We start from the raw sequence: 10,825 nt of genomic DNA on the forward strand, positions 1-10,825 counted from the left end.
ACTCTGCTGGGCCAGCCAAGTCCTGTAGACCCCATCACTTGTACCCCTTGACCTCAGCAACAGGACCAAGACCTGTAGACCCCACCACTTGCACCCCTTGACTTGGAAAACAGGACCACAACCTGCACCCAGCCATCCTCACCTGGACTATGAGGATGGTACTGCTCACTGGCTCCGGACGGCTGTATGACTCCAGGGGAGCCAGCTGTGGTTGAGATCTCGGGGGTCTTGGTAAATCTGGTAAACTCCTTGTGCAGTTCTAGCGAGCCCAGTGTGAGGACTGCCTGTTGGCTGGGAACCGTAAATCTGCTTGGGTTTCATGAGGATCTTGCCCTGAGTGACCTCCAGCTGGGGAACTCGCCCTTCACCTGCGCCAGGGAGAGTTTGGTCATTGTCTGCAGGGACCCAACTAGTCAGGACGGGCTTCCATGAGGAGACAGATTTGAAAGTATTCTCTCTTCAGGAAGCAGTAGCTTTAAACTGGAGTAGCTCTTATATAATGGGCACTGTGTCCCTAACGAAACCAAAATATGGTCCAATAATGGCTTCTTTGAGGGAAGCACAGGGCAGTTGGGTTGTCCAAAGCCTTCTTTGGAACTTCACAGGTTTAAGAGATGATGGTTCAAGAGGCCCCAGTATTATTCAGCCATATAAAGGAATACATAAACAAAAATGTGGCCTAGCCATACAGTGGAATATTACTCAGCCATAAAAAAATAACATTCTAATACCTGCTACAACATGGAAGAACCTTGAAGCATGATGCTGAGTGAAAGAAGCCAGACACAAAAGGTCATATGTAATGTGATTCCACTCATATGAAGTATCCAGAATAGGTCAATTCAAAGCGACAGAAGGTACATTAGAGGTTGCCAGGGGCCAGGGAACGGGGAAATGGGGAGTGACTGCTAACGGGTTCTGCTTTAGGATAATAAAAATGTTCTGGAATTAAACAGCAGTGATGATTGCACACCATTGTGAATGTACTAAAACCAATTAATTCTACCCTTTAAAGTGGTGGATCTTATGTGAATTATATCTCAATTGTATCTAAATAAATAATAATTTGTAAAGGCCTCAGGAGAGGAGCTGATAATCAGGACTTAATCCCTGACTTGGCACACTACCTGTCACCCACTGTCTCCAGTCCTTCATACTCATCAGGAGCCTTGTGCAACATCACCTTTGCACTTGAGGCTTCCTCTGCTTAGAATGCTGATCTGCCTGCCCCAGCATGTCCCATGAGCCTGCCTGGCTCAGCTCAGTGACTCTCGGCTTCTGCTCTCCCCATTCCAGGTATCACAGCTTGTATTCTGCTTTCAGAAATCAGGTAGTCAATCTTGCTGGTGCCTAGGGGACTGGCATTCTGTCACATATAAAGAGTGGGTGACCGCCGGGTGCGGTGGCTCACACCTGTAATCCCAGCACTTTGGGAGGCTGAGGCGGGAGGATCACGAGGTCAGGAGATCGAGACCGTCCTGGCTAACATGGCGAAACCCCATCTCTACTAAAAATACAAAAAATTAGCTGGGCGTGGTGGCGGGTGCCTGTAGTCCCAGCTACTCAGGAGGCTGAGGCAGGAGAATGGCATGAACCCAGGAGAGCCGAGATCGCGCCACTGCACTCCAGCCTGGGCAACAGAGCAAGACTCCATCTCAAAAAAAAAAAAAATGAGTGGGTGACCAGCATTAGAGCATCAGGGAACACCCTCACCCAGGCACTCACCTGTGGGATGAAGCCACAGCACATCACCATGTGGAAGCCAAACTTGGTACATACTGAGGCTCAGCACCCTCACCTCTTCAGCCTGTTGACAGAGATCCTTGGCCTGAAGGAGCTGTTTGTCTTTCTCTTAAATGCCAGACCTCAGCAGAGCATCAGTACAAGCCTGGGCTGCACATGCTAGAATATGGGTGGTCTAAGGATGTACTACATACAGTAGCAATTAGTCAATATATGGATCTGCCAGGACACTCCTACCTGAAGCACACTGGACAGCAGGGTTGGGTATAAAAGGGGTTATTATTACCTCAAGCACACCAGACAAGAGGGCTGGGTATAAAAGGGGTCATGTGCCAATTCTACTAGCTTATCAGCTCCATCAAAATTCTTATTTAATAATGTCATTTTCATAATGTACTGTAAAGGGAGATGGTATACAACTCAACCTATTATTGAAATGCCACCAAGAAGTACCATGAGCACCAATCTAGGGTAGACAGTGTGGCAGGGTCAAGGTACCCAAAAGCAATCTGAACATACCCACTGTGTTCTCCTCCTTCAACTTCTCCCTGAGCTTCTGGTTGTAAAGGTGCAAATCTGCCATCTGGTCTCCAAGTTTTGATGCTTAACGGAGGAAAGAAGAAATGCCCCTAATTAAAATAACAAATAAAAAATAACATTATCCAGTTTGTTCCATTTTCAGAAATGTTTTAAATACATTAAAAACTACTCTGCACTCTTTAAAAAGTAAAAAATGAACCCCAGGCAATGACTCTTTTCCTATTTCTTTTTTCTTTTCTTTTCTTGAGACGGGGTCTTGCTGTGTCATCCAGGCTGGAGTGCAATAGCACAATCATGGCTCACTGCAGCCTTGACCTCCAGGCCTCAAGCAATCCTCCCACCTCAGCCTCACAACTAGCTGGGACAACATGCATGTGCCACCATTCCTTTTTTTTTTTTTTTTTTTTTTTTTAAGATATGGAGTCTCCCTATGTTGCCCAGCTGGTCTTGAACTCCTGAGCTCAAGCAATCTTCCTGCCTTGGCTTCCCAAAATACTGGGATTACAGGTGTGAACCACTATGCCTAGCCCTGGCAATGACGCTTTCCAAAAAATAAAATTGTGTAATCACAAAAAGGAATTAAGCAGGTGAGCTTCAACAGAAGTCTTAGGAGGTACTAGGAATTAAAGGAGGAGTGCTGAAAAAGTAATGATAAGTAAAAATGCAGGGTCAGGCACAGCGGCACAGTGGCTCAGGCCTATAATCCCAGCAGTTTGGGAGGCTGAGGTGGGAGGACTGCATGAGACCAGGAGCTGAAAACCAGCCTGGGCAACATAGTGAGATCCCATCTCTACAAAAAATTTAAAAATAAAAAAAAATAGCTATAAATTTTTTGTGAAAACCAATGTAAATCACGTATAGGAAAAAGACTGGGACTGGGTGTGGTGGCTCACAACTGTAATCCCAGCACTTTGGGAGGCTGAAGGGGGTGGATCACTGAGGTCAGGAGTTTGAGGCCAGCCTGGCTAACATGGTGAAACCCTGTCTGTACTAAAAATACAAAAATTAGCTGGTTGAGGTGGCAGGGTACCTGTAATCCCAGCTACTCGGGAGGCTGAGGCAGGAGAATTGCTTGAACTTGGGAGGGGAAGGTTACAGTGAGCCGAGATCGTGCCATTGCACTCCAGCTTGGGTGACAGAGCAAGACTTTGTCTCAAAAAACAAACAAACTGTCTGGGCGGGGTGGCTCATGCCTGTAATCCCAGCACTTTGGGAGGTTGAGGCAGGTGCATCATGAGGTCAGGAGATCGAGACCATCCTGGCTAACACGGTGAAATCCCGTCTCTACTAAAAATACAAAAGAAAAAAGAAAAAAAAAGTAGCTGGGCGTGGTGGCGGGCGCCTGTAGTCCTAGCTCTTAGGGAGGCTGAGGCAGGAGAATGGCATGAACCCAGGAGGCGGAGCTTGCAGTGAGCCGAGATCGCGCCACTGCACTCCAGCCTGGGCGACAGCGAGACTCCACCTCAAAAAAAAAAAAAGAATTGCATGTTTGTTTGTTTTGAGACAGGGTCTCACTCTGTCATCCGGGAAGGAGTGCAGTGGCGCGATCTTGGCTCACTAGAGCCTCTGCCTCCTGGGTTCAAGCAATTCTCCTGCCTCAGCCGCGGAGGAGCTGGGATTACAGGTGTGCGCCACCACACCCTGCTGTGTTTTTGTATTTTTACTAGAGATGGGGTTTCACCATGTTGGCCAGGCTGATCAAGACCTCCTGGCCTCAAGTGATCCACCTTCCTCAGCCTCCCAAAGTGTAGGATTGCATGTTTAAAAAAAATCAAACCTCATGAATGAGACCAAAGCGTCTACTGGCGCACAGGAAAAGAACACCCTTTACTTGAAAGTACCCCAGGGAAAACCCAGGCACAGCCTCCCCAGCCTGGCAGCCCCTGCCAGCCTGTACCTAGGGTGGGTGTGAGCGTCCACAGCTGGGAGAGCAGCCGGCACACCCCAGCCCTGCTCCCAGGGTGAGCCACGCATGCACCAGGCAGAGAACTCCTGGGCTTCGGGCTGCTAAGCCCCAGGGGCCCCAGCGTCACCTGCTCTCATGCATGGACTGAGCACCTACTGTGTGCAGGCCCTTCTCAGGGGTGGGAGGGAAGGAGTGGTCTCACCCTACAGAGCTTTCAGGACAACTGAGGAAGTTTCCCAGGGTCCATGGGAAGTCTGAACCAAAAACTGCTTCCCAGTGAGTGGGACTCCTCACTTTGAGGGATTTGGGTTCTGAGCCAGTAGAGCAGGCAATGCAAGAGGATCCGATCCCACACCCAGGCTGCATGGCTCTGGGAGTCCTCCTGCCAGCACTCTCCACCAGGACCCCTGCTGCCCCTCAGAGCACCCCCCACCAGAGTATGCAGGGCCTCTTGAGCCCACTTGAGCCAGGACGGCACCCAGGCCTGCCTTTCCCTGCCTGCCTGCTCTCAAGGGTTAAGCTAACTTTCTCCATTTGTGCTAACATTTTCCATACATTCTTTATTTATTTTTTTATTTTATTTTTTGAGACAGAGTCTTGCTCTGTCGCCCAGGCTGGAGTGCAGTGTTACCGTCTCAATCTAGGCTCACTACAACCTCTGCCTCCCGGGTTCAACTGATTGTCTTGCCTCAGCCTCCTGAGTAGCTGGGATTACAGGCCCGTGCCACCCCCCCGCCCCCACTGGCTAATTATTGTATTTTTTAGTAGAGACGGGGTTTCACCATGTTGGCCAGGCTGGTCTCAAACTCCTGATCCACCCACCTCAGCCTCCCAAAGTGCTGGGATTACAGGCATGAGCCACCACGCTTGGATTTCCATACATTCTGGCCATTGGGACCAGCTGTGCACCCAGGTGTCACATTCCCTGGGTAGCTTGGAGGATCACAGCCCCTCTGTTCAGGTGGTGGGACTGGGCTAGCCCATGCTGGTGTCCTGCTCCCAACACTAAACCTGGTTGTCTCATCCACGCAGGGCCCTCACAGGACCTCCAGTCCATGCAGGGCCCCCACGAGACCTTCTGGTCTGCACAGGGCCCCCAGAGACCAGGAAGGGTCCCCTCGCTGGAATTTGAGTCCCAGCCTGAGAGTTGGGCCAGTGGCATTTGTTCTCCATGTGTGACTCTGTAAACAGCTTTCCCTCCTGGTTTCTGTCTTTTTTTTTTTTTTTTTTTTTTTCCGAGACATGGTCTTGCTCTGTTGCCCAGGCCGGAGTGCAGTGGTGTCATCTTGACTCACTGCAACCTCCACCTCCCAGGTTCAATCAATTCCCCTGCCGCAGCCTCCCAAGTAGCTGGGATTACAGGCGTCCACCACCACGCCCAGCTAATTTTTTGTATTTTTAGTAGAGATGGGGTTTTACCATGTTGGCCAGGATGGTCTCGAACTCCTGACCTCAGGTGATCCACCCGCCTCAGCCTCCCAAAGTGGTGGGATTACAGGCATGAGCCACCGTGTCTGCCCTGGTTTCTGTCTTGGGTGTGGTCCCCAAACTCTTAAGCACAGCCTCACACCTCCACCCAGTCATTCACATAGACCCTGGGGTACGCGGAGGCAGAGGGTCACCCGCAGAGGAGCTGTCCGCATGTCCACGGCGGCCTCAGTGTGCCTCCTCTGCTCAGCCCAGGGTGTGGTGATTCCGTCACTGCTTTAAATGTGGGGTTCAGGAGGAATTCTGATATAACAGGGACGTCTCCACATGTCTTCCCTGCCTTAGCGTCTTGAGGTGTACGTGGAAAAATCCCTGGCAGGGCTCACTCCACAGAGTCCCGGCCTCTGACATTGAATCGCCCACAGTCTCTCCAGTTTATGTGGTAGGGTTCGGGATTTATGAAAATCAAGTACTAAAAAATGACTTCCTTGTCTCTTTGAATTCAACTCTGATTAATGTTTCATCCTATTTATTAACTTAAAGCATGAAATTCCCTTAAGTATTTTAAATGGAATTAATATACGTCATATATTTGATTTTTATTTTCCTATATCAGTTGTTTGGCTAGCAAACAGACCTTCTAAGCATTTAAACAGTGCTTGTAAATCTAATAAATTAAGCTAAAAATATGAAGCACCTTTAATTCTCTGGATTTTAATATACTTTGTGAGCTTAGTAACATTTTTCTATTCCTCTTAAACTTAAAAAAAAAAAATTGAAAACTAGGCCAGTTTCAGTGGGTCATGCCTGTAATCCCAGCACTTTGGGAGGCCTAGGCAGGTGGAACACCTGAGATCAGGAGTTCAAGACCAGCCTGGCCAACATGGTGAAACCCTGTCTCTATTAAAAATACAAAAATTAGCCGGGAGTGGTGGCACATGTGTGCCTGTAATCCCAGCTACTCCGGAGGTTGAGGCGGGAGAATTGCTCCCAGGAGGTGGAGGTTGCAGTGAGCCAAGATTGAGCCACTGCATTCTAGCCTGGGCAACAAGAGCGAAAGTCTGTCTCAAAAAAAAAAAAAAAAAAATTGGAGACTAATATTAAAGACCACAATCTAAAGTGTAGGGCTGGAATGAATGAATGAGCTCTCTAGGCGAGCAAAGCCTTTCAGGGCTGATGTCCCTCGGTTCCATGAGCCAGGCCTCCGCAGGCTGAGCACTGAGCGCTGTCTGTCTGACCAGAACATCATCCACTTGGGCAGCGCCCTCCTGGCCCCAGCCACCAGGGCAGCGTGGGAGCAGATCCAGTGGAGCGAGGGTGGTTTGGCACAGCTGCTCCGGCGCCTCGAGGTCTACTTCAGCAACATGGCACGCAACGTGCAGTGGACGTACGTGCAGCCCTTCGTCATCGTCACCGCCAACATGGGTAAGGCACTGGCTGCGTGGGGGGTGGAGGCCTGCAACCCTCAGGGGCGCGCCCAGGAGCTGGGTCCCCATGGGTGGAGCAGGTGGGCTCCCGGTCCCCACTTGGCCATGCTCTTAGAAAAATGATTCAGAGACTGGGCGCAGTGGCTCACGCCTGTAATCCCAGCACTTTTGGAGGCCGAGACAGGCAGATCACGTGCAGTCAGGAGTTGGAGACCAGCCTGGGCAACATGGTGAAACCGTGTCTCTACTAAAAATGCAAAAAGTAGCCAGGTGTGATGGTGCATGCCTGTAATCCCAGCTACTTGGGAGGCTGAGGCAGGAGAATCACTTGAACCTGGGAGGCAGAGGTTGCAGTGAGCCAAGATTGCACTATTGCATTCCAGCCTGGGTGACAGGGGGAGACTCTGTCAAAAAAAAAAAAAAAAAAAAAAAAGCCGGGCGCGGTGGCTCACGGCTGTAATCCCAGCACTTTGGGAGGCCGAGGAGGGGCAGATTACGAGGTCAGGTGATCAAGACCATCCTGGTAACATGGTGAAACCCCGTCTCTACTAAAAACACAAAAATTAGCTGGGCGTGGTGGCAGGCGCCTGTAGTCCCAGCTACTCGGGAGGCTGAGGCAGGAGAATGGTGTGAACATGGGAGGCGGAGCTTGCAGTGAGTTGAGATGGTGCCACTGCACTCCAGCCTGGGCGATAGAGGGAGATTCCATCTCAAAAAAAAAAAAAAAAAAAAAAAAAAGGTTCAGCAGCAAGGCCTCCATTTCCTCATCTGTAAATGGAGCCTTTGGGAAGACAGTCTGCAATGACACACCCATGACTCCCAGGGGACAGGTCCTGGGCTTGGGAGATGTTAGGCTGTGATCTTGGGGGTTTGGCAGGCCTTCCAGACCCTCAGGTGTGAGACTCTAGAAGAGTGAGTGTCGAGGATCCTGCCTCACTTCAGGCTCACTGCAGACAGGTGTAGGTACACATGGGATGCAGGAAGTTGGAAGTCGCTTCTGTTCTAAAGATGGTTAGTCAACTGGATATGGCGGTTCACACCTGTAATCCCTGCATTGTGGGAGGCTGAGGTGGGCAGATTGCTTGAGCCCAGGAGTTCGAGACCAGCCTGGGTGCCATAGTGAGACCCCATCTCTATTAAAAAAAAAAAAATTAGCCAGGTGTGGTGGCATGCTCCTGTATTCCCAGCTACTCAGGAGGCTAAGGTGGGAGGATCGCTTGAGCCCAGGAGGTTGAGGCTACATTGAGCTGAGATTGCACCACTGTACTCCAGCCTGGGTGACAGAGTGAGACCCTGTCTTAAAAAATACATATAAATAAGTAGGCTGGGCACGGTGGCTCATGCCTGTAATTCCAGCATTTTGGGAGGCCAAGGGAGGCAGATCACTTGAGATCAAGAGTTTGAGAACAGCCTGGCCAACATGGTGAAACCCATTCTCTACCAAAAATACAAAAAATTAGCCGGGCATGGTGGTGTGTGCCTGTAATCTCAGCTACTCGGGAGGCTGAGGCAGGGGAACTGCTTGAACCCAGGAGGCAGAGGTTGCAGTGAGCACAGATTGCACCACTGCACTCCAGCCTGAGCGACACTGTTGAGACACCGTTTCAAAAAAATTAATAATAAAAAATAAATTAATTAATAAATATGTCCAGCCAGTGTCAGTGTGACAGTTGTGGTCATTTTGATAACAGCAAGGGTTCAAGAAAGCCCTGGGAGTGATGTCTGATTAAATGAACTGTCCCCCCAGTTCTTGCTGTCGACATCTTTGACAAGTTCAACTTCACGGGAGCCAGAGTCGCGTGGTTCGACGCCATTCATGAAGAATTCCCCAGGGAGCTGGAGTCCTCCATCTCCTTCCCAGCCAACTTCTTCAAACCACCTGAAGAAAAAGGTAGAACCGCTTAGAGACCTGCTACTTCCCTCGGAGTCCCCAGCGTTCAGGGAGGGGAGGGCCCCCCCCGCAGGCATCCCAGGAGGATGAACACGCCATACTCCCTGCGCACTGAAGATCCGGGGCCGGAGTGTTCCGAGTGTTCGCTGGCACCAAGTCGTATTGGTGACAGCGGGTTGTTTCGTCCAAGTGCTTAGGTAGAGGTTGAGCATCCTAATCCTGAAATCTGAAATGCTCCAGAATCTGAACCTTCTTGAGCACCAACCTGACACTTAAAGGAAGTGCTCATTGGAGGGTAAGTATGAAATGATACTTTAAAATAAAAAAAAAATCAAAATCCAGGCTGAGCACAGTGGCTCATGCCTGTAATCCCAGCACTTTGGGAGACCGAGGCAGGGGGATCACCTGAGGTCAGCAGTTCGAGACCACCCTGGCCAATATGGTTAAACCCCGTCTTTACTAAAAAATACAAAAAATTAGCCAGCTGTGGTGGTGGGCACCTGTAATCCCAGCTACTCAGGAAGCTGAGGCATGAGAATCGCTTGAGCCCAGGAGGCAGAGGTTGCAGTGAGCCAAGATGTGCCAGCCTGGGTTACAGAATGAGACTCTGTCTCAAAAAAAAAAAAATCCAGAATGTTCCCAAACATTTCAGTTAAGGGATACTCAGCCTTGCAACTGATAACTTGAGAAAGAAAAGAGAACTGAAATTTGTATGTGAGCTGGTTGTCTTTGATGGGCAGTTGAACCTGTGAAGTTGAACTTGTCAAAGATGTTGACAGCAAGAACTGGGGGGACAGTTCATTTACTCAGACATCACTCCCAGGGCTTTCTTGAACCCTTGCTGTTATCAAAATGACCACAACTGTCACACTGACACTGGCTGGACATATTTATTTATTTATTTATTTTTTATTATTAATTTTTTTGAAACGGTGTCTCACAGTGTCGCTCAGGCTGGAGTGCAGTGGTACGATCTCTGCTCACTGCAACCTCTGCCTCCTGGGTTCAAAGCTGCTTCTAGCTGGGCATGATGGCTCACGCCTGTAACCCTAACACTTTGGGAGGCCGACATGGGGAGGATCGCTTGAGCCCAGAAATTCAAGACCAATCTGGACAACATAGGAAAACCCCATCTATACTAAAAAAGTTTTTTTTTTAATTACCTGGGCATGGTGGCGCATGCCTGTAGTCCAACCTACTCAGGAGGCTGAGGCGGGAGGATTGCTTTAGTCCAGGAGATGAGGCTGCAGTGAGTTGTGATTATGCCTCTACAGCCCAGCCTGGGCAACAGAGCAAGAACCTGTCTGGGTGGGGGGAGGCAGGGGAAGCTGCTTCTAAATAGAAATAGAAATTTTAGAATCACCTTCCCTTCCCTGCAAGAAACAAACCAACAAAAACAAACCAGAATGCTGTCTGTGTATGTACAAATCTTCACTCCTGGGTTGAGATTATGATACAAAACAGTTTGAACATTCTGAACTTTCTTAAGGTGCTTTTTTTACAAATCTGTGACAATTACTAAAAACTTCCCCAAATAAAAAGGACATGAAAAGGTAAACTCCATAATGGACAGTTTAAAATTGGAAACCTTGTTAGTAAATGGATTTTGTCAGGTATATAGTGTTACATCATGTGTCTTTTTTTTTTTTTTTTTTGACAGAATCTCACGCTATCGCCCAGGCTGGAGTACAGTGGCGCGATCTCCGCTCACTGCAAGCTCCGCCTCCCAGGTTCACGCCATTCTCCTGCCTCAGCCTCCCGAGTAGCTGGGACTACAGGCGCCCGCCACCACGCCCAGCTAATTTTTTGTATTTTTAGTAGAGACGGGGTTTCACCGTGTTAGCCAGGATGGTCTCGATCTCCTCACCTCGTGATCCATCCGCCTCAGCC

General features: G+C 49.3%; 1 protein-coding gene across 1 annotated transcript; it reads left to right on the forward strand.

Annotated features, from left to right (window-relative positions):
* Window positions 1-2,681: 2,681 nt before the first annotated feature.
* Window positions 2,682-9,802, forward strand: LOC129529562 (cadherin EGF LAG seven-pass G-type receptor 1-like). The gene is made up of 2 exons (XM_055374919.2): window positions 2,682-7,042; window positions 8,792-9,802. Exons 1-2 carry the CDS (start codon window positions 6,754-6,756, stop codon window positions 8,947-8,949), a joined length of 447 nt encoding a protein of 148 aa, XP_055230894.2. The 5' UTR covers window positions 2,682-6,753; the 3' UTR covers window positions 8,950-9,802.
* The last annotated feature ends 1,023 nt before the right edge of the window (window positions 9,803-10,825 follow it).

This window comes from Gorilla gorilla, chromosome 23, assembly GCF_029281585.2.
Source record: "Gorilla gorilla gorilla isolate KB3781 chromosome 23, NHGRI_mGorGor1-v2.1_pri, whole genome shotgun sequence".
NCBI classification, from domain to species: Eukaryota; Metazoa; Chordata; class Mammalia; order Primates; family Hominidae; genus Gorilla; species Gorilla gorilla.

Coding starts and splice junctions, on each gene's coding strand:
- LOC129529562 (XM_055374919.2), top strand. CDS start 6,754: ATGAATGAGCTCTCTAGGCGAGCAAAGCCTTTCAGGGCTGATGTCCCT. Junction 7,043..8,791: donor CATCGTCACCGCCAACATGG/GTAAGGCACTGG, acceptor CTGTCCCCCCAG/TTCTTGCTGTCGACATCTTT.